This window comes from Lolium perenne, chromosome 3 (assembly GCF_019359855.2).
Source record: "Lolium perenne isolate Kyuss_39 chromosome 3, Kyuss_2.0, whole genome shotgun sequence".
In the NCBI taxonomy this organism is placed as follows: Eukaryota; Viridiplantae; Streptophyta; class Magnoliopsida; order Poales; family Poaceae; genus Lolium; species Lolium perenne.
In genome coordinates this window covers 290,479,714-290,499,053 of record NC_067246.2, presented here as the reverse complement: position 1 = coordinate 290,499,053, position 19,340 = coordinate 290,479,714, and the positions used below count along the sequence as shown (strand labels likewise).

The window sequence follows — 19,340 nt, the reverse complement described above, 5'->3', positions numbered from 1 at the left end:
GGTTGCACGCTCGGGGCGCAGCTTTTCCTCTTTTGGTCGCCTGGATCTTGGCTCACGCAAAACAGAACAATCGAGCGTTTCTAAGTGTGCAACGAAAATAGTGCTTTGAGGAGCTTGCGAGCAAGATTTTGAGACGGGTTGTCCTACCAAACACGCCGAACTTTGGCCTACTAGATGCAAGAAATGGGCTTGTTGCCAACGAATCACGCTCCTAATCTTACGGTTTTTCAGAATCGTACGAACGAAACAGACCCTCATCAGGTCATTCATCTCACAGACATATCCGTCACTGTAGGTGCAGCTCGGCGAAGTGACTCACGCGGACACAGCCGGTGACAAAAGCTGCAGGATTCGCCCTGATGATGTATGTATAGCACCGATCCAAGCAATCCAAGCTCCGTGGAAGTGGAACACGGATGCGACGACGCGAGCAGTAGCGTGTCCGGCGCCATGGCAGGTACCAGCCGGCGGCGAACACGGCGTGCGCACAGCTTGAGCGGAGCTAGTAGTCACCGACGAGTGAAACGATAAGAACGCCGTGGCTGGCCTGGGCGCACTGTCGCAGCACACAGGTCCAGGCGTCTGACGCCTGAAGGAGATCACTGTGCCATCAGTGACCCAGGGTCACGCTTCAAAATTCAGGGCGTACGTCCATGGACAACCGCTACAGTTTTGTGGACCGCTGCGATTTTTCACAGCCAAATCAACCTAAACGAGAAGATATATTATTTCACATGGTGTTTCTGAAGTTTAACTGTGATACTCTTCACCGCCATTGCGAGTTGCAGTAATATGAGTATATGACCGCCGTCGCAAACTGCGATATTATTCGATTTTTAAACTGGCTACCTGGATATTCTGCTCCATTTCTACACTGCTGGAAAGTCCACCCCCAAAATATGGTGCCGGGTCTGTCAGAGAGACGACCTGTTGATCGCGTAAGCAAAACTTCAAAAGGCCACTGCCCCCACAGAGCACTGACTCCTGACCTGACTACACTACACTACACGGCACCACCACACCTCCAAACCTAAAACTGCTGGATCCTGAACATCTCTCTACCCTATCCAAAGTTCCAAACACCAAAGAGCTTGTGAGAAAAAAAACATCACTGCACCCACGCGGAGCCATCCAGCTCCAAGGAGAGGCCCGACATGCGGGCCCCGCCGCCTCTCTCCTTGGCCACCGACCACTGGGCCACTGTGCCGTCGTCGTCTCCCCCGCCGGGCGGCGCCGCCGCGGGGCAGGCGAACCACTTGGCCTGCATGTAGCTGGACCGCCTCCACGGCGGGACGTGTAGGCCGCTCTCCCGGAGCGACCTGTGCGAGGCCAGGCACAGCAGCGCCACGGCCTTCCGCAGCTTGTCCGGCGGGCCCACGAACACGGCGGGCAGCCGGCTCGAGAGGTGGGCGTACCATGGCGCCGGTCTAGCCAGCTGGAACTGGGACCTGAATTCTATGTCCACCACTAGCCTGGTCCGGCTGGCCCCGCCCTCCGCTGCCACGTGGACGTCGATGTACTCGTGGTCACCTGCAAGGGACATGGGTGCCTGCCTGGTTAAAAAAGTCTCAGGCAGCTCATGGTTTCTTCTCAGGGAGCAAGCTTTGGTGGGTCGCTAACTGTAATCAAATCGTCTTTGGCATGAAATATTGTAAAGATGTTTTATTAGTAGTAATACCATGCATAAGAAATGAGCTGTGGATCATTTGCTCTGCCAAAAGTAGTGATAGTAATCAAGAAATGACCAATGCTTAGTTGGGGGAGAGAATAATAACTTGCACTGTGCTCGTGTTAACTTGCAGTATCTCAGGCACCTCATTGTTTCTTTTGAGGGAGCAAGAGTTAGTGTGTTGCTAGTACTAATTGAATCAACAAAATCGTTGCCATGCCATGATACTACTACTTACTACGAGTAGTTCTACCATGCATATGAAAGGAGCTGTGAATCATGTGTTCTGCAGACTAACAAGAGTGGCGATATTAATCAAGAACTGAAGAATGCTTTAAATACCAAATAATGTGTTCTTGTAGCAAGTGTTTTGTTTTGCTTTACATGGAGGAATGATAATTTGCAGTGGCGTATGCCGGGTAAGCGAAATGGAGAACAAGTACTCCTACATTTTGTTGAAAAAGAAATAGGGGAAACGGCTGTGAATGAAGGAGATCAGTCAGTTAAATCACATGGCAGTTAACGCGAAAGAAAATGTGGTAATCTTGGGAACTGCTTTCCTTACCAAAAGAAGAAACATGCTGTTTTAAGCTAGGCAGCATTTTCTCAGGGCAACCCAGCCCAGTTTCGAATGGATACAGGAGGCGAAGCACACACAAAAATGGTAAAAAAACAAGGGAGGATAAAATACTCAGAAGCAGCATCACACAGAAAGCAGGCAGCCATGGTTTTGCCCTGAGAGACTTTACCTCCCGGATGCTTGGCGGTGGCGACCCATGAAGACCTGCAGAGGGATGCGTCGTAGCCATCCTTCCTCAGCCTCACCATGAGCCTCTTCTTCAAGCTGCTCCTCTTCCTCTCCTCCCCCATGTTCCCTACATGCTCCATGGCCCTCTCGTATATCTCGCTCTCCACCTGAGTGCACCTCCCGAGGATGCCCTGAATGAATGATACACACATTTTGCGAAAGAGAAGGTAAGTAAAGCAACAGAGATTCAACATTTGAGATCAGAGCAGGCTAGCAATGGCAGAGAAATGCAGCTGTTTCACACACCTCAATGATGTGGCATGTAGTTTGATGCTGCATAGGCATGGACTCCGGTGGCGATGGTGGCTCAGCATCCATCTCAAACATTCTCTCCTCCGAGCTAGTGCTCATGATATGTCGCTATGACCTTTGGATGCAATGCTCGATACTGTAGAGCAAAGTGTTCTTGAGCTTTGTGTGGATAGAGAGCCTCTCACTCATGGAGGCTTTTGCATTTATCTAGTGGGCAATAGGTGTAGTACTACTAGCACTGCTGCCTACTGCAAGCAATGTGTAAATGTGGGTTCGAGCTGGATGCCATCTTTTGCGTGAAAATTGAAAGCTTTGAAAGAGCATTGGGAAATTTATTGAAGATGACATGGTGATGGAGGTAGAGTTGTGAATTGAACTGATGAGATGTGTGGACAGTGGGAGCAGTGATGAGCCATGGCATGGCGTAGGCTTCCTAGAATAGCTAGTGTTCTTTTATGTGTGTGTGTGTGTGTAAGCATTGGGCATCGAATAGATTGACTGAGAATATTCAGAGACCAACGTCCATTTTGCAATGCATGCACATCTCTGATTCTTTATTATTCTATATCGCGTGTTTCAAAACGGCCCCCGCGTCGCTCCTCCCCTGGGCGACACGGGCGGCGACACCACCCGCCGGCAAGCACCCCTCCCCCTCCGTCCCCTCCTCCCCTGCCGTCGCCGGTGGTCTCCGCCGGGCAAAGCCCGCGCGGAGCGGCGGCGGCAGGACCTGTCCTCTCTCCGGCCGGCGGAGGCTAGCTCGCGGATTTGGGGAATCGCGGCGGCGGGATGCAGTCTGCGACGGGCGCGGCGGCGGGCGGCAGCGGCGGCGGCGCGGCGGCGCTGCGGCTACGGGCTGCACGTGGCGGCCGTGCGGGTGTGGCGAGGCGCGGCGGCGCCGGGTGTGGTCGGGCTTGGCCGGGCCAGATCTGGGCCATGCGGGCCAGCTCGGCCGCGGGAGGTCCGGGGCGTTTGTGGCGGTGAGGTGCTGGCCAGCGAGGGCCCCTGGTCGTGGAGGTGCTGCAGGTTGCAGCGGCTGCTGGTTGGTGGTGGTGTGCCGGGGCGGCGGCCCCGGGCAGCGGCGGTGTCATGGTGGGCGAGGTGGTTGGCGGTGCTGGCGCGCATGATGGCATGCTCCGGCTTCCCTGCCGGTGAAGGAAGCCTCGACGGGAGGGTGCTTGCTCCGGGTGAAAGCTCTGCCCGACCTGGTCGGCGCCGGCGATGGCGACGCCTCAGGGCGCCGTTTCCCTTCTTGGAGGCATCGTCGTGGAGCTTCCACATCTCCTGCCTTCGAGGATTCATGCCCTCCGGGTGAAAACCCAAGCTCTTGCCTCGGCCGGAGCGGGCGACGGCGGCGGTCTCGTCGCTTCCCTTCTTGGAGGCGTCGTCTTTGGAGGGCGTGAACTTCACTCGACAAGGGTGGTTTGTTTGCCGGACTGTGTTGCCTTACCGTCTGCGTTGGAGGATGCCGAGGCGGCGGCCTCGGGTAGGTGGCTGTGAGCCGGGGCGGCAGCCCCGGAAGGCGGTGCGGCGGCCCCGGAAGGCGGTGCGGCAGCATCTCTATGGTGCAGGGATGCGGCTTGTCACGGCTTGGGTGGCGACCCTGGCTGCGTGGGCAGTAGGGCAGTCGGCTCGGTCGGACGCGTCCTAGAGGGGACGGTCGGACGTTATGTCGGGGCGGCGGCCCCGGAAGAGTTGGTGTGATGCCCGTGGTCTGCGGCCTTTTGCCCTGTGCAGCTTGGGTTGCGGGTGGACGGTTCGTGCGGCGTCGCAGCTCGAGAGCGAGCGGTGGTATGTCGGGGCGGCGGCCCCGGAAGGTGGTGGTCTTGGTGGATGCGCAGGGCGCGACGGAGCAGCGATATGTCGGAGCGGCGGCTCCGAATGTTCGTCATCTTCGAGGGTGCTTGACCTTGGGTCGCTTGGGCGATAAGGTGACTCTCGGCGGTGGGCTTGGGCGGCAACGACAATGGCGTTGGGCATGGTTTGGTTGCTGCAAGACCGTGTTAGTCGGCTCCGTCCCGGCGTGTCCGAATGTCTTCAGGTTGGCCTCCTCTTGCTGTGAAGTCGAAGCTGCCTGTGGGTGGTGTACGATGACCTTCGAGGGGCGGTTTCGACGGTGAAGGTCCTTTTCGGCGCAGGTCTTGTGCATCTCCTCTCCACGGCTCGTCGTCAGAATCGGAGCTACCGGCCTTTTCTTGGGGAGCCATCTGTTTGGCATAGGCCAACTCGAGCTTCGCGTTTGTGTAGCTTATGTGGGTAGCCAGGGTGGCTCGGTGTGCCTTCGTGGCATCGTGTGGGTGGGTGTGGGCTTGGCCCTGTTTTTGTAGGTTTTTGCCCGATTTTCTCCTAAAAACCGGGCACCTTCTGCTTAATTAATAGATGAGGCAAAGCTTTTGCCTCCGTTTAAAAAAAAAAATATCGCGTGTTTGCTCTACGTCTGATGTATATACTCAATTGAAAATATAGCTCTATGTTCCTTAGATTAGAAATAAAAATGTTAAGGACCTGTTTGGTTCCCAGCCACACTTTGCCAAGCCTAATTTTGGCAAGTGTGGTAGCCACAAAAGTGTGGCTAGGATTTTGTAAGCCACAAAGTGTGGCAAAAGTTGGCAAAAATTCACTCTATGATAAGTGGACTATATGGATAGTGATGTGTGGTAGCTCTAAAATGTGGCAAGAATCAAACACATGCCAAATTGCCAAACTTTGGCTTGGCAAAATGTGGCTGGAAACCAAACAGGCCCTAAGACTGCATTTTTCCCTCGTTGTATTTTTTGAATACCAGAACCGATTGGTTTAAGCTACTGTTGCTGGCTCATTACTGCTCTATCTGCAACGGGTTGGGTTGGCGCCGAGCATGTCAGCTGCTGAACAGAACAGGCGCCCTTCCATGCATCTTTACAGCTGCCACAGAAACCTGGAGCTACTTCCGTGCAGCCCCTGCCTAAAGCATCGGAAGAAGAGTTCTACTTGAGAGTTTAGGCAGCTGATACGCCAACTATTCTTATCCCTGACAGCACTGCGACGGCGACTATAGCGACGCAGCAGCGGCTGCTGCACCAGAGTGCTGTGATGAACCCTAGTTAATCAAGCGTAAATGCTATACGTACGGGATAGATGGATGAATATATAGATGCCGGCCCTGTGGTCTACCGTTCCATAGATGTCCAGATGTACCTTCCTGCCCCATGCCTCGTGGATCTCGGCATGCAAATGTGCTTGGGATGAAACGATCAAATCGAGCTTGAAATTTTCGTTTTTGTCACTTGAAGAAGTTTGTATGCGAGAGCCCTGTCACTTGTCATTGATGGTCGCCACGAGAAGAAATAACGGCAACAAGGCACACAAAAATTTAAGATGTCGTTCTCTGCATGCGCATACCTTTTTCATTGCCATGTAAAATCGTGTACCTTTTTTTTTTGAAATGGGGTAATTTCCCGGCTTCTGCATCATGATGATGCACACGGCCTTTTATTAAAATACCAAAATATTATTGTTTACAAATCACGCATCATCGAGAATTGATATAAGAATCAACCATCAAAAAAGTAACATATTCTGACTACGGATCAACATAGACTGCTAGTATGCCGTCAACCAGCCTGACACAAGATATCAGGAACCGTGTACGCTGTACCTGAATTCATAGGATAATTATTTCAGTCTGAATTGGGCGTACGTCCCTTTGCTCTCCTTTTCCAGTGCGTGTCCTCTTCCTCTATTGATTCTTCAATGGTCAATGCCTCTACGGGTGGCTACATGCACGGAGTGTATAAATCTGCTGCAGCCGCTGCTACATCCTACATGTTCGAGTTGCTGCTCCCATCATTCTTTAATTCAGTATCAGGCTTTCGGTTGCTCAAAACTTGTTTGAGCGGTTTTTCAGAACTTACCTGAGCCTTTCTTTTGAAACTTTGTGAAAATCAAATTTATATGTTACTACAAGAAACAATCAAGGTGTTGATGGCCTAAACCTACCTTGATGGCTTTTTGTCGGGGCTGCCGGTGTAGAGCACGAGTCGGACAGCCCCCAGAAGGGCCGTCGGCCTAGGTAAGCCGTCGGCGTAGGGGCGTGCTAGGCCGGCGGTCACCGTCGGCGTAGAGCACAGCCCGCCATCAGCATAGTCTGGGACACGTGGCGATGTGAGGGCATCAATCCTAAAATCCTATGCCGACGGCATAGCTGTCGGCCCAGACCTGATTTTGTTTGCCCCACGCACCCCTTGGATAGCCTTTTTAGTTTTCAAAAAAATGACAAAAATTGCGAAAAATAAAACCACTCGAGATGTCCATGTGTGATGTCATCTAGTTGCAAGGGGAATGAACAAACATTAAATCTGATTTTTTTTCAAAATGAAGTTATGTTTCGGTAAAACGGCTTTTTTGGTTATATACTATCTCCGATAAAAAATGTTTTTACATGAAAATGTATCTACGGAAAATTTTACATATGTTTCAACGGGCTATAGCCGTTTACTGACTTTTTTACATACCTCAAAATAAAAAATTAGGAGATTTTTCTTCTTTTAGATTTTGGTGATTTTTTTAAAAAAAAGTAAAATTCAGTTTATTTCCTAAACATTTTTGCAGTAGTGATATTGGATTTGTATATTTTAGCCATTCTACATTTTGATTAAAATTCATTACTTTTTACCGCTAAATTACTAAAATTAGTTTGGAATAAATTCTAATTAATCGGAAGCTAATTTTATTTTTTTCCTTCGACATGCAATAAGCGTGATGTGCTTAGAAAACTTCAAAAAATAAGATGACGGTGCTTATAGAATACTAACAGGAAAGAAAATTGCAATTTTCCCTTCCATGTCTAATATGTGATGGTATTTTTTTCTTGAGGGTAACAGCCTAATAGGTACTGGTGCTTTATGTGTAATTTCTCAAGACTTCTTTTTTCTATGTACGCACATAGGTGTTAGAAGTGTATGTCTATTAAATATATGCTGGTAGATGCACGATAATTTTTTTTCCTTTGACATGCAATAAAGGTAATGTGCTAGAAAGGTTCAAAAAATAACGTGACGGGTGCTTATAGTATCCTAACAGGAAAGGAAATTGCAGTTTCCCTTTCCATGTCAATACGTGATGGTGTTTTTTTCTCTTGAGGATAAAAGCCTGGTGCTTTATGTGTAATGTCTTGAGCCTTTTTTTTTCTATGGATGCACGTAGGTGTCAAACGTGTAAGTCTATTAAATATATGTTGGTACATGTACGTAATTTTTTAAAATCTTGTCCATTAAAATTACAGATCTAACGGTTAAAATAATTATGATGATGTGGATCAACGCAGTGTCTCTATTTTAGATCTCCGTATCTTGCTTTTAGTATATAATAGATACAAAATTATAATTACTTATTCATTGTTGTTTAGTCAATTTTATTTTGGAATTCAAATAATAAAGAAGTGTGATGTCATGGCCTAAGGAATTGATAGGGTACTATTTTAAACAAAGTATAACTTCTCTTCCGAAAGGTCACCCGGAAGAAATGAAGAAGTTAAGCATGATGTGATGGGAGCAGTTTGAAGATGGGTGACCGACTAGGAAATTTTACTATTAGTGAGTAATTTGACATGATATCAAGTATGCTTAGGAATTAAACTGTCAAACAATGCAAAAAATTAAAAATAATTTTGAATTTTGTTTTGGAAAGACTGACAAATAGCTTCCTTCGAGGCGGAAACCGAGCTTTACACAAAGCTTGGGGCACCATCCACAACTTAATTGAAGGCTCCCAAGAAATCGCCACAAAGCCCTCAAATCCATTTAGGTTTCCAAGAACCAAAGAGTAATAACTTTTTTGTTTTCACTTCCACGAATCACCGTGAAGAACTCAAACCGATGCACCAAATACAATGTGAAGAACACAACAAAGATGCTCAAGAACTTATCTCTCAATTTCCAACAAAGCTACAAAACCTATTGGGGAATAAGAGAGGAAGATAAAAAATAGGAGGAACATCAAATTTATCCAAGATCTAGATCTAGTGGATTCCCCTCACAAATAGAGTGATTTGATTGGTCAAGAAGTAGATCTAGATCTTCTCTCTATTTTCCCTCAAATAGGTGCAAAAATCATGGAGGAATTAGATGGAGAGGAAGATTGTCAAGATCAACAATGGATTAGAGAGAGTCGAAGAAGCCCACCAGCCCAAGGAGGAAGAAGGGGGCTATTTATAGCCCCCCCCCCCCCCCCCCCACACACACACACACAAAATATGGACGTTGGGATGTTCAAGGCTGGAATTTACAGCCTACAATAAAATTTCCAGGGGCATCCAGGGGATCTGGACCATTTTTAGGGGCCTGAAATTCCCATCCCCCACCCCCTCCCCGAAATTCCGCCTCCGAAAAACTAGCTGGAATGACAAAACGAGAATGTCCATAACTAGAGCATCCGGACTCCAATTTTGATGATCTTGGGCTTGTTTCGAAGCTAGTAACAAGCTCTACAAGATTATGTAGGGAAACATCATAGTACAGCATGACAGGATAGAAACAAATGAAGAAAAGTTTGACCTATCTATGAAATATATACCGGTAAAACCTCCAACATCAATAATGCAACAAGTTTCCCGTGGAAAAAACCATTCTCGATGAACGAGTGCTTGTCATAAGAATACACAAGCTCTAAAATATCACATGGATAATATACAAATAACAACCAAGAAAGATGATGCAAGGATGCCAAGGTTTAGACTCTCCGAAGGATACGATCGAGTTACTCACTCGAGAGCCCTCTTGATAGTACGACCACTAAACTATAAATCAACTCCAACTACACCATGAGATAGATAAGAAAGAAACCATATCAAGAAAAAATCTTAACCTTGCTCGTTCCTCTTGTGCTTGATCATGACGATCTTGACCGCAACAAGATGGAAAGCCTTTTTTGATTGTGCTAGCTTAACGAAGTCTTGTGGATTGTGATACGTCTCCAACGTATCTATAATTTCTGATGTTCCATGCTAGTTTTATGACAATACCTACATGTTTTGCTCACACTTTATAATGGTTTTATGTGTTTTCCGGAACTAACCTATTAACAAGATGTCGAAGTGCCAGTTCCTGTTTCCTACTGTTTTTGGTTCCAGAAGGGCTGTTCGGGCAATATTCTCGGAATTCGACGAAACGAAGACCAAACATCATAATTCACCGAGACGGACCAGGACACCGAAGGAGAGTCGGAGGGGAGGCCTGGTGACAAGGTATTAACTTGTCAATGCCTACGGGTTGTAGACTAGGGTTTAGTTGGAAGTAGAGGGCAAGTAGATCTCGAAGGTTTCAGCCGAAAAGTACTCGACGATTATGAAAACTAGGGTTTGAGAGACAATGGTTCGATGCTTTCTTTGTCCCTCGACTCCCCCTTATATAGGAGGCGGAGCCGAGGGATTCGTATTGTACAAGTTACAGAGTCCGGGAAGGTTTCTAACTCATCCCGCAAGATTACAAATAATGCTTCCTATTACAACTCTAGCTTTCCTTAATAATATCTTGGGCTTTCGAATCTTCTTATTCTTCGGGTAGTGGGCCTTCAGTAAACCCCGGATACTTTCTTCGGCAGGCCCATTGGGGATGCCTATGTCAGTAGCCCCCGAGATTTTGCTTGAATCGTAGAGTCAGGAAAAATCTCCACTGTTTATTTTTACTGGACAACTTAAAACTTTTCTATATTTCTTCACATAAATTTCTATATTGTACAGGGATAATGGTAGTTGGGGCTAGTTCATCTGACGGATCAGGTACTAGTTAACTGCTCTAGTGGCAATCCGCAAAAACCTACTTCAAGATCACGTCCCTGGACATGATCTCGGGATACTGGTGTAAACTTCGACAGGTGCCGCTTAAGGTCTTACCATTGTGTCGAGTCCCAGTCATATTTATCGGGTACCTAACGCGTCCGTTAGGATTTTTCTTCGTATCTGTTGATACGGATAAAAGTAGCAAACCGACGTCAGAGACGGCGCCACGCCTCACAGAACGGATCTGGGGTCTTACCTTCGCAAAGTTTTGCGGCATTCAGAAATTGATCGCAACTTTGGCGTTCTGAGAATATATTGTCGAGTGCTTATTCGGCTGTTGGAATGGTACATTTTATTGAGTCAAAGATGACTTATATTGCTCTCCCGATGGGAGTATATGCAGAGTTATTTATAACTCGAAATATACTCTTTTGCTCTTCTATCTTTCTTCTTTTCATTCTTTCTTTCTTTTTTATAATTTCATCGGGCACGCGAACAACGTTCCCGATGGGAGTAGCCCCCGAGGCTACAGCCAAGGACTTGTGCTTGGGTGTAGGCTCCACGTCTTATGCTGCTATATTTTCTTTCTCTCCCGAAGTTTTATAATTTCTCGGGTGCACGAACAGCGCTCCCGATGGGAGTAGCCCCCGAGGCTATGAGCAAATATTTGTATTTGATCATAGGCTCTTGCCATTTCTATTTTGTCTTTCTTGATCTTTTCATTTTTCAAAAGTAGCCCCCGAGCATTTGATCAAAAACTTGTATTTGATCAAAGGCTCGCCAGTATTTTTCCATGTCGCCTTTTTTATGAAACTGTTGAGGTGAATTTTTTCCTGCCAAGGTGACGTTATTGCTGACGATAGCCACGATTTCGAGTCCGAAAATCGCGAGAAGTTTTCTCCCACTGCCTTGCGGGCCCGAAGTAACCATTATCTTGACACGTCGTGCAGGTGGGGGACACACGTCCTCCGCTTTTCCTGGCGCACGTACCGTAACTCCTCCAATGTTAAAATACTTTTTTTACCCCTGTTTCTACGTGGTTATCATCTGCCGCACACTTTTTCCATCCAACGGTCCGCCGCTTCACCGCACCTCTATATAAGATCCCCTTCTTCTTCCTCGAGCACCTCCGCTCGCGCCGTTCCTCTGCTTTCATCTGCAAAACTTCCTCTTGCGCCCCACAACTCCCTAAGCTCATCTTTTCCAAGCTGCATTCCTGCGCCATTGTTGATGCCACCGCGTCGGTTGATCAAGCACAGCACGCCTGAATCATCAATGGCTGTCGTGGATCTGGGAAGCGCGGAGTGGGAAAGGTCCAAAATTTCCACCCAGGACATCAATCTCTTGAAGAAGCTGGGGATCAGCAAGAAGCCGAAGGCGCTGTGCTTCCCTAGTGAAGAAAGCTACCCAACCCCTCCAATGGGGTATCAGGTAAGTTTCGTCGACCATCTCATCCGCGGTCTTTCCGCCCCCATTCATCCTTTCCTCCGCGGACTGCTTTTTGTTTATGGTCTGCAACTTCACCACCTCACGCCCAATTCTATCGTCCATATCTCCATTTTCATCACCCTCTGCGAGGCCTTCCTTGGCGTCCAGCCTAACTGGGCGCTATGGAAGCGCATTTTCTTTTGTCGCCGTAATGGCTCTCCCAATGTCGCCTATAATATAGGCGGCGTTGTTATTTCTATTCGCCCCACGGTCGACTACTTCGATGTCAAACTCCCTGACTCAGTTCAAGGGTGGCGCAAGAAGTGGTTGTACATTCAGGAAGAGAACCATGGATGTGCTGAAGACAACATCCCTCCCTTCGATGGTGCCGAGAAAATCCTTCGCCGCCGCTCCTGGGACGCAGAGGCTACCGAAGAAGAAAAAATGTCGACAGAGGCCTTGATGACTCGTATCCATGAGTTGCAAAATACTCGCGGCAAGGAGCTGTCAGGTATTCAGATCACAGCGTATTTTCTTAGAACCAGGGTGCAGCCTCTTCAAGCTCGCAAATACCCTCTCTGGAAGTACGCTGGCGACAAGGACGTAGATCGGTTTTCGGCGGATTTAGAGGTCAAGGACTTAGAAAAGCTTGTCCGAAAAATCTCCTCCCTCAGCAAAAAAGATCCTGTCCCTTCTTCTTGTCGTGTAAAACCGTACAGCGCCACCAATGCGCTTCCCAAGGTAAACTTTGTCGATTGATTTGTTATTGCCTTGCTATCTTTTTTTTTAAACTCCTTTCTTGACATCTTCCCCTGTTTTTTATATAGAACCATCCAAATCTTGTCTCGCTTCCTCCCCTTCCTGAAGGTGGAGAAGTCGAGGAAAGGGCCGTTGTCACCGACGACAACCAAGATGCCCCCTCTTTTGTGAATGAACCCGTAGATTCTCAAAAATCTGTGGGATCTTATGAAGGCACTGCATCGGCACAATCTCCTTCTCCTGCTGTTTCTCCAAGGAACAAAAGGAAAAGGGACGAGGTCGAAGATTCCGGCACCTCCAAAGCCGAAGAAGTTGTTCCTTCACGCTAGAAGGCAACTTATGATCCATACCTTGAGTCCCTCATCAGCTCGTAAGTTACCTTTTATTTCACTTTATTTTGTACTCGAAGATTTTTGTCTATCTTGCTTTTTATGCTGCCGACGTTTAATCGCAGTGATGATGAGGAAGAAGTACCAGCTGTTGATGTGGCTGCTCGAACGAGTACGTCACATACTCTGGTTGTTTCGGAGAGGTCATTCGAAGGAGAGGAATCCTCGCCTCCTCAACAAAACGTCGGCGCTCCTACTCCTCCTTCAAGCCCTCTTGTCCCTTCACCAAAAAGGACAAGGGTTGAAACAATCCCAGAGCCTACCCTCCAATTGGGTAGCTCCTCTAGCCCTCTCTTGGATGATGTAAGTTCTTAATTTTCTTGTCACTGTCTATATTTCCTCTGTTTGCTTCTTTATGCCATCATATTTTTCCTATACCGATACTTTCTTTCTTTGTCCTTCTTTGGCAGCCTATGATCAAAGAGCTTGTTCGCATCGGTGCCCAATTCATTGGGTACCGTGAGTATGCCAGCAAGACTGAAGGTAATAATTCTTTGCTGGCCCTTGTTTATAACTTCTTGCTCCTGTTTTGTCGCAATTTTGACGATTCTTAACTATTTTGGCAGAAAAACTTGCGGAGGCCAACAAGCTTGTCGACACGCTTGCTCAGAAATTAGAGCAAAGTGAACCAGCTCGCAAGAAGGCTGAACTTGATGCTAGCAAAGCTAAAGCGGAGGCTGATAAGGCCAAGGCAGAAGCTGCTCGTGTCGAAGATCTGCAAAAAAGACTTGATGATGCCGAAACTGCTTTGAACGAGCACAAAGCCGAACAGGCTACTCGTGAAAAGGCGATCATCAAGCGCTTGAACACGCAGAATCAGCGTTTTGTCGGTAATTTTGTCATTCCGCTCTATTTTTCTTAGACTTGCTTTTCTTTACTTGCTGTCGACCAACATATACTTTCTGCGACAGGTAAAACAAACCAAGAATTTGAGCTTGAAGATCCCGACAACGATCCTCTTCTTGACGCACTCTCTATCCTTGAGTTTCATGGAACCGAAGCTCGCGAAGGCATTGGACATGCTGACTCAGGATTGTTGCGGCTGTTCCCCTACTTCTTCCCGAAGAAAGCGGAACCCAAGACTTTCCTTGCTCTTGCCAAGGACTTCAATCCACCAGAGGATCTTGGACTGAAGATGCGCCAAGAGAACATGAAGATTGCTGTTGAAAACACTGTTGCCTTGGTCGCTGATAGCCAACAAACTATCGACTGGGCGAAAGTAGGCGACACAGAACAGATAGAGCAAACAAAATGGCGATCGCTGATCAAGGCGGCAAAGCCCAACACGAAGAGAATCCTGGCCTATCTCGGAATCAAGCCATCTTCAACTCTCAGCTCATCAAAGCCGGAGGTCTAGTTGAATGCCCCTTCTTTTTATTTTTTCTGTTTCTTTAGCTATTGTCGCCATATTAGCTTTGGCGACAATTACCTTAGTAGTCCTTTTGAAGAACTCCTGCTGTAATATCCGTGTAAATTTCCTGAAGATCAATGGAATTTTGTCTTGTGCAACCATTTGATATTGGAATTTTCTTTTCCAGATGATATTTGATAACTACTCTGCTAATCCTCATCCTGCCGATACTTCTCCTGCTTCCTCCTTCTCGAAGAAGACACTAGTCGATGATAATCTCATCGAAGGTTCTTCAAGCAAACAATTGTCGCAAGATTTGCAAGAACTTCGACAACAACTTCAATCCATGAAAAAACAAACTCTGGCAATGATGGAACAATCTCGAAAAGCATCCGAGAATGAGAAAATTGCTCTTCAACAAGCCAAAGAGGTCATAGCTGCCAAGGATGCTGCCGTGTCGGAAGCTGAGAAAGCCACTACTCGAGAAAATAGCATGCTCGAGCTAATGATTGAAGCTAGCGCGGATATGCTGGGTATGTTTTTCCAACCTCACACTGCTTCTTTCTTGTTTTACTGTGCCTCCCCTTAGATTTCTTGCTTTGTCGCTTAATAGGCTCGGTTCTCGACGCTACCGCTGAAGACGAAAGAGTGAATGTCAGGACGAATCTCCTCGTCAATCTTTCTCTTAACCATGGCTGTCTGTTCTGGGCCACCCCTGAGCGAACCCAGCAAATTGTCAGGTTCCAAGATCACGCTTGTCAGGTGCGCGAATTTCTCAATTTCTGCACGAGAACCTTAACCTTTGTTTACAAGACTTTGTTTCCTCGAGATGAGGCTCCCGAAACTCTTATTGGACTGATGGAGAAATTTAGAGATGCTCCTCGCATTCATAACTTTGTGCGGGCTCAATTGACTGCTGGCGCAAGGTTTGCCATGATTATGATACACATTTGCCATCCCAAGTTGGACCTGACGAAGATTGTTGCTGATTGCTTGGCCAAGAAATCGCGGCAAAAAAATAACATTGACTCAATCAATGAGATGGTTACTCCTGTGGCTGAGGCGATGATGGATGAACTTCTTCGGATGGATTCAGAATTCTTCGTCAAGGGGACCTATGCTGAGCACAAGACAACCAGAGGTTTATCCATAGATAGTATATTAGGCCTAAACTGAGCTGTACTATATTGCGAGAAATTATGTCTATATCTTGTCGATCTCTTTTGTTCCGAAGAATTTGTTTATATTGTACAGCAACTTATATTGTTAGAGCCCCCGAGCCTCTGGCTGGAGTTTATACTGTTTTGCTATCTCAAAGATTCTTCCTCTTGTTGCAAGAACTTATATTTATTTTTCCATCGATGGGTTACGAGCCCCCGAGTGTCTTGGTGGCGAAGTTCTATATTTTTGTTGCGAGGTTTTCAGACCAAAGCAGTAAAATTTTGACGAGTACACTATATTTATAATTATTAGCTTCCGATGTTCTATATGGCGAGGTATTCTTGTACCAAGGCGAAATATTTCGGTAAGTCTAGTTTATCTATATTGTGTATATTTTGTAACTTGAAGGCGTTGAGCCCCCGAGCGTGTCGAAGAATAAGAAGTATATCTCCACTATCTTTATTATATTGCAGCACCGCGAGCCCGCCTCATTAAAAACCTTTCCGGCCCCACTCGGTGCCCCGAAAAGGAAAAGAGTGCGTCTGAAAACTCGCGGGCGTTTCAGTACATTGTATTTTTACAGAGGAGGACTATATTTCGACTCTAGGCGTAGAACCGCCTGAGCTGCGCCACGTTCCAGGGGTTTTTCTCGGGAACCCCTGTCTTTTTGTCCTTGATCCTGTATGCACCTCCTTCGATTACTTCTGTGACGATGTAAGGGCCTAGCCACGGCGATTCGAGCTTTTCAGTACTTTTTTGATTTAACCGTAAGACCAAATCTCCGACCTGGAAAGATCTTGGCCTTAACCGTCGACTGTGGTAGTTTTTGAGGTCCTGCTGGTATTTGGTGACTCGTGAAAGTACTTCATCTCGAGCTTCATCGAGTGCATCTACGCCGTCCTCCAAAGCCTTTCTTGAAGTTTCCTCGTCATACTCTGTCACTCTTGGAGAATCATGCTCTATCTCAATTGGTAGTACTGCTTCGGCTCCGTGGATGAGGAAAAACGGAGTTTCTTGTGTCACCGTATTTGGTGTTGTTCGGATGCTCCACAAAACACTCGGCAGTTCTTCTGGCCAGGTATGTCGAGCTTTTTCAAGCGGTCCTAGCAAGCGCTTTTTGATACCGTTGCAGATGATGCCATTGGCTTTCTCGACTTGGCCATTGGTTTGCGGGTGCCCAACTGACGCAAAGTGCAATTTAATACCTACTTCTGCGCAGTACTCCTTGAATTCTTTGGACGTAAAGTTACTGTCATTGTCTGTGACGATGCTGTGAGGTACCCCAAACCGGAAAACGATGCCCTTTACGAATTTGACTGCTGATTCTCCATCTGGTGAATTTATCGGCTTTGCTTCTATCCACTTGGTGAACTTATCGACAGCAACCAACAGGTACTCGTATCCTCCTGGCGAAGCTTTATGTAATTTTCCCACCATATCGAGTCCCCATTGGGCAAACGGCCATGACAATGGTATTGGCATCAGCTCTGCCGCTGGAGAGTGAGGTTTTGCGGCGAATCTTTGGTACGCGTCGCAGGTTCGCACTATCTCTTTGGCATCCTCTATTGCTGTCAACCAGTAAAATCCTGCCCGAAAAACCTTGGCCGCAATAGCTCGGCTGCTCGCGTGGTGACCACATATTCCTTCATGCACATCTTTTAGGATTATCCTTCCTTCTTCGGGTGTGACACACCTTTGCAGAACGCCTGAAATACTTCGCTTGTATAACTCCCCTTTGACCACTGTGAAAGCTTTGGATCGCCGAATAATTCGCCTTGCCACAACTGGATCGTCGGGTATTTCTTTCCGAAGGATATATGATATGTACGCTTGCATCCAAGGAACTTCTACCATCATCACAAGTTCTTGGTCTTCTTCGTCCTCTACGGCCTCTTTGAGGGGCGCCGAAGTTTTTTCTTCCTTTGCTTTTTTCTGCGCCTTCTTCGGCTTTGTGGATCTCTCCGCTATTTCTTCCCAAAATACACCTGGCGGGATTGGAAGGCACTGCGACCCGATGTTTGCGAGAACGTCGGCTTCATCATTGCTCAACCTACTGATGTGATTGACCTCGCATCCATCAAACAGCTTCTCGAGCTCATTGTACACCTCCTTGTATGCTATCATGCTGTCATTGACTGCATCACGTTGGTTCATAACTTGCTGAGCCACCAATTGTGAGTCGCCAAAGATTTTTAGTCGAGTTGCGCTGCAAGCTTTCGCCATCTTCATCCCGTGTATCAAGGCTTCGTATTCTGCTTCATTGTTGGATGCGTTTGGGAATGTCATCCGTAGGACATATTTTAACTTGTCGCCTTCAGGTGATATAAGTATCACTCCTGCGCCAGCTCCTTCTACTCTCTTGGATCCATCAAAGTTCATGGTCCAAGTTCTCGACAAATCTGGGGGTCCTGTGTTTTGCAGCTCCATCCACTCTGCAATAAAATCTGGCAAAACTTGCGACTTGATTGCCTTTCTTTTTTCATACGTGATGTCCCGAGGGGAAAGTTCTATTCCCCAGAGGGAGACACGCCCTGTAGCTTCTGGATTGTTCAGTATATTTGAGAGAGGTGCTTCATTGACTACTATTATTGGGTGTGCCGAAAAATAGTGGTGCAACTTTCTTGCCGTAGTAATCACTCCATATGCTAGCTTCTGGTACTGCGGGTACCGCTGTTTAGAAGGCGATAAAACTTCACTGATGAAATATACCGGCCTTTGCACTCCATGGAGTTTTCCTTCTTCCTCTCTTTCAACGACTAACACCGTGCTAACCACCAGGGGTGTGGCTGCAATGTACAGCAGGAGAGGTTCCTTTTCCTTCGGCGCCACCAAGATTGGTGGTGTCGAGATTGTGCGTTTCAAATCCTCGAAAGCTCTATCGGCTTCTTCGTTCCACTGGAATTTCTCCCCTTGCTTTATTAAAGCGTAGAACGGTAATGCTTTTTCTCCCAGCCTGGCGATGAATCTGCTTAAAGCTGCGACTCGCCCAGTTAATTGCTGTATTTCTTTCAACTTTGTTGGTTTCCTCATTGTTACGATAGCTTGTATTTTGTCGGGATTAGCTTCAATCCCTCTTGCTGAAACTAGAAACCCAAGAAGTTCTCCTGCTGGGACGCCGAAGGAGCACTTTGTCGGGTTCAGCTTGAGGCAGAATTTTTCGAGGTTGTCAAAGGTTTCCTTGAGATCCTCGATCAGTGTCGCCCCCTTTTTTGACGTTATGACGACGTCGTCGATGTACACTTGCACATTTTTTCCAATCTGTGTCGCCAAACACTTCTGCATCATCCTCTGATATGTTGCTCCCGCGTTTTTCAGACCAAAGGGCATTGTTCTGTAGCAAAACACGCCGTAAGGTGTGATGAATGCTGTTTTTACTTCATCTTCTTCTTTTAACCTGATCTGGTTATAACCAGAATATGCGTCCAAAAAGGAAAGACGTTCACATCCTGCCGTGGAGTCGATAATTTGGTCGATCCTCGGGAGGGGAAAGTGATCCTTTGGACAATGTTTATTGAGACACGTAAAGTCGACGCACATGCGAAGGACCTTAGTGTTTTTCTTCGGCACCAACACTGGATTTGCTACCCATGTGGCCTCTGTGTGCAGCTCCTTGATAAAACCAGCTTCTCTTAGTCGATCAATTTCTGACAGCATAGCCTTGCGGTTTGGTTCCGAAAAACGTCGCAAAGGTTGTTTGATTGGTCTCGCTAGTGGATCCAAGTTTAGGTGGTGCTCGGCAAGTTCCCTGGGTACTCCTGGCATGTCAGCTG

At 47.1% G+C, this 19,340-nt stretch overlaps 1 protein-coding gene across 1 annotated transcript; it reads right to left on the bottom strand.

The window, feature by feature from the left end:
* Positions 1 to 807: 807 nt before the first annotated feature.
* LOC127338802 (uncharacterized) lies at positions 808 to 3,147 on the bottom strand. The gene is made up of 3 exons (XM_051364776.2): positions 2,724 to 3,147; positions 2,419 to 2,608; positions 808 to 1,530 (listed from the first exon to the last, which is right to left on the bottom strand). The coding sequence occupies exons 1-3, from the start codon at positions 2,826 to 2,828 to the stop codon at positions 1,109 to 1,111; spliced, it is 717 nt and encodes a 238-aa protein (XP_051220736.1). The 5' UTR covers positions 2,829 to 3,147; the 3' UTR covers positions 808 to 1,108.
* Between the last annotated feature and the right edge of the window lie 16,193 nt (positions 3,148 to 19,340).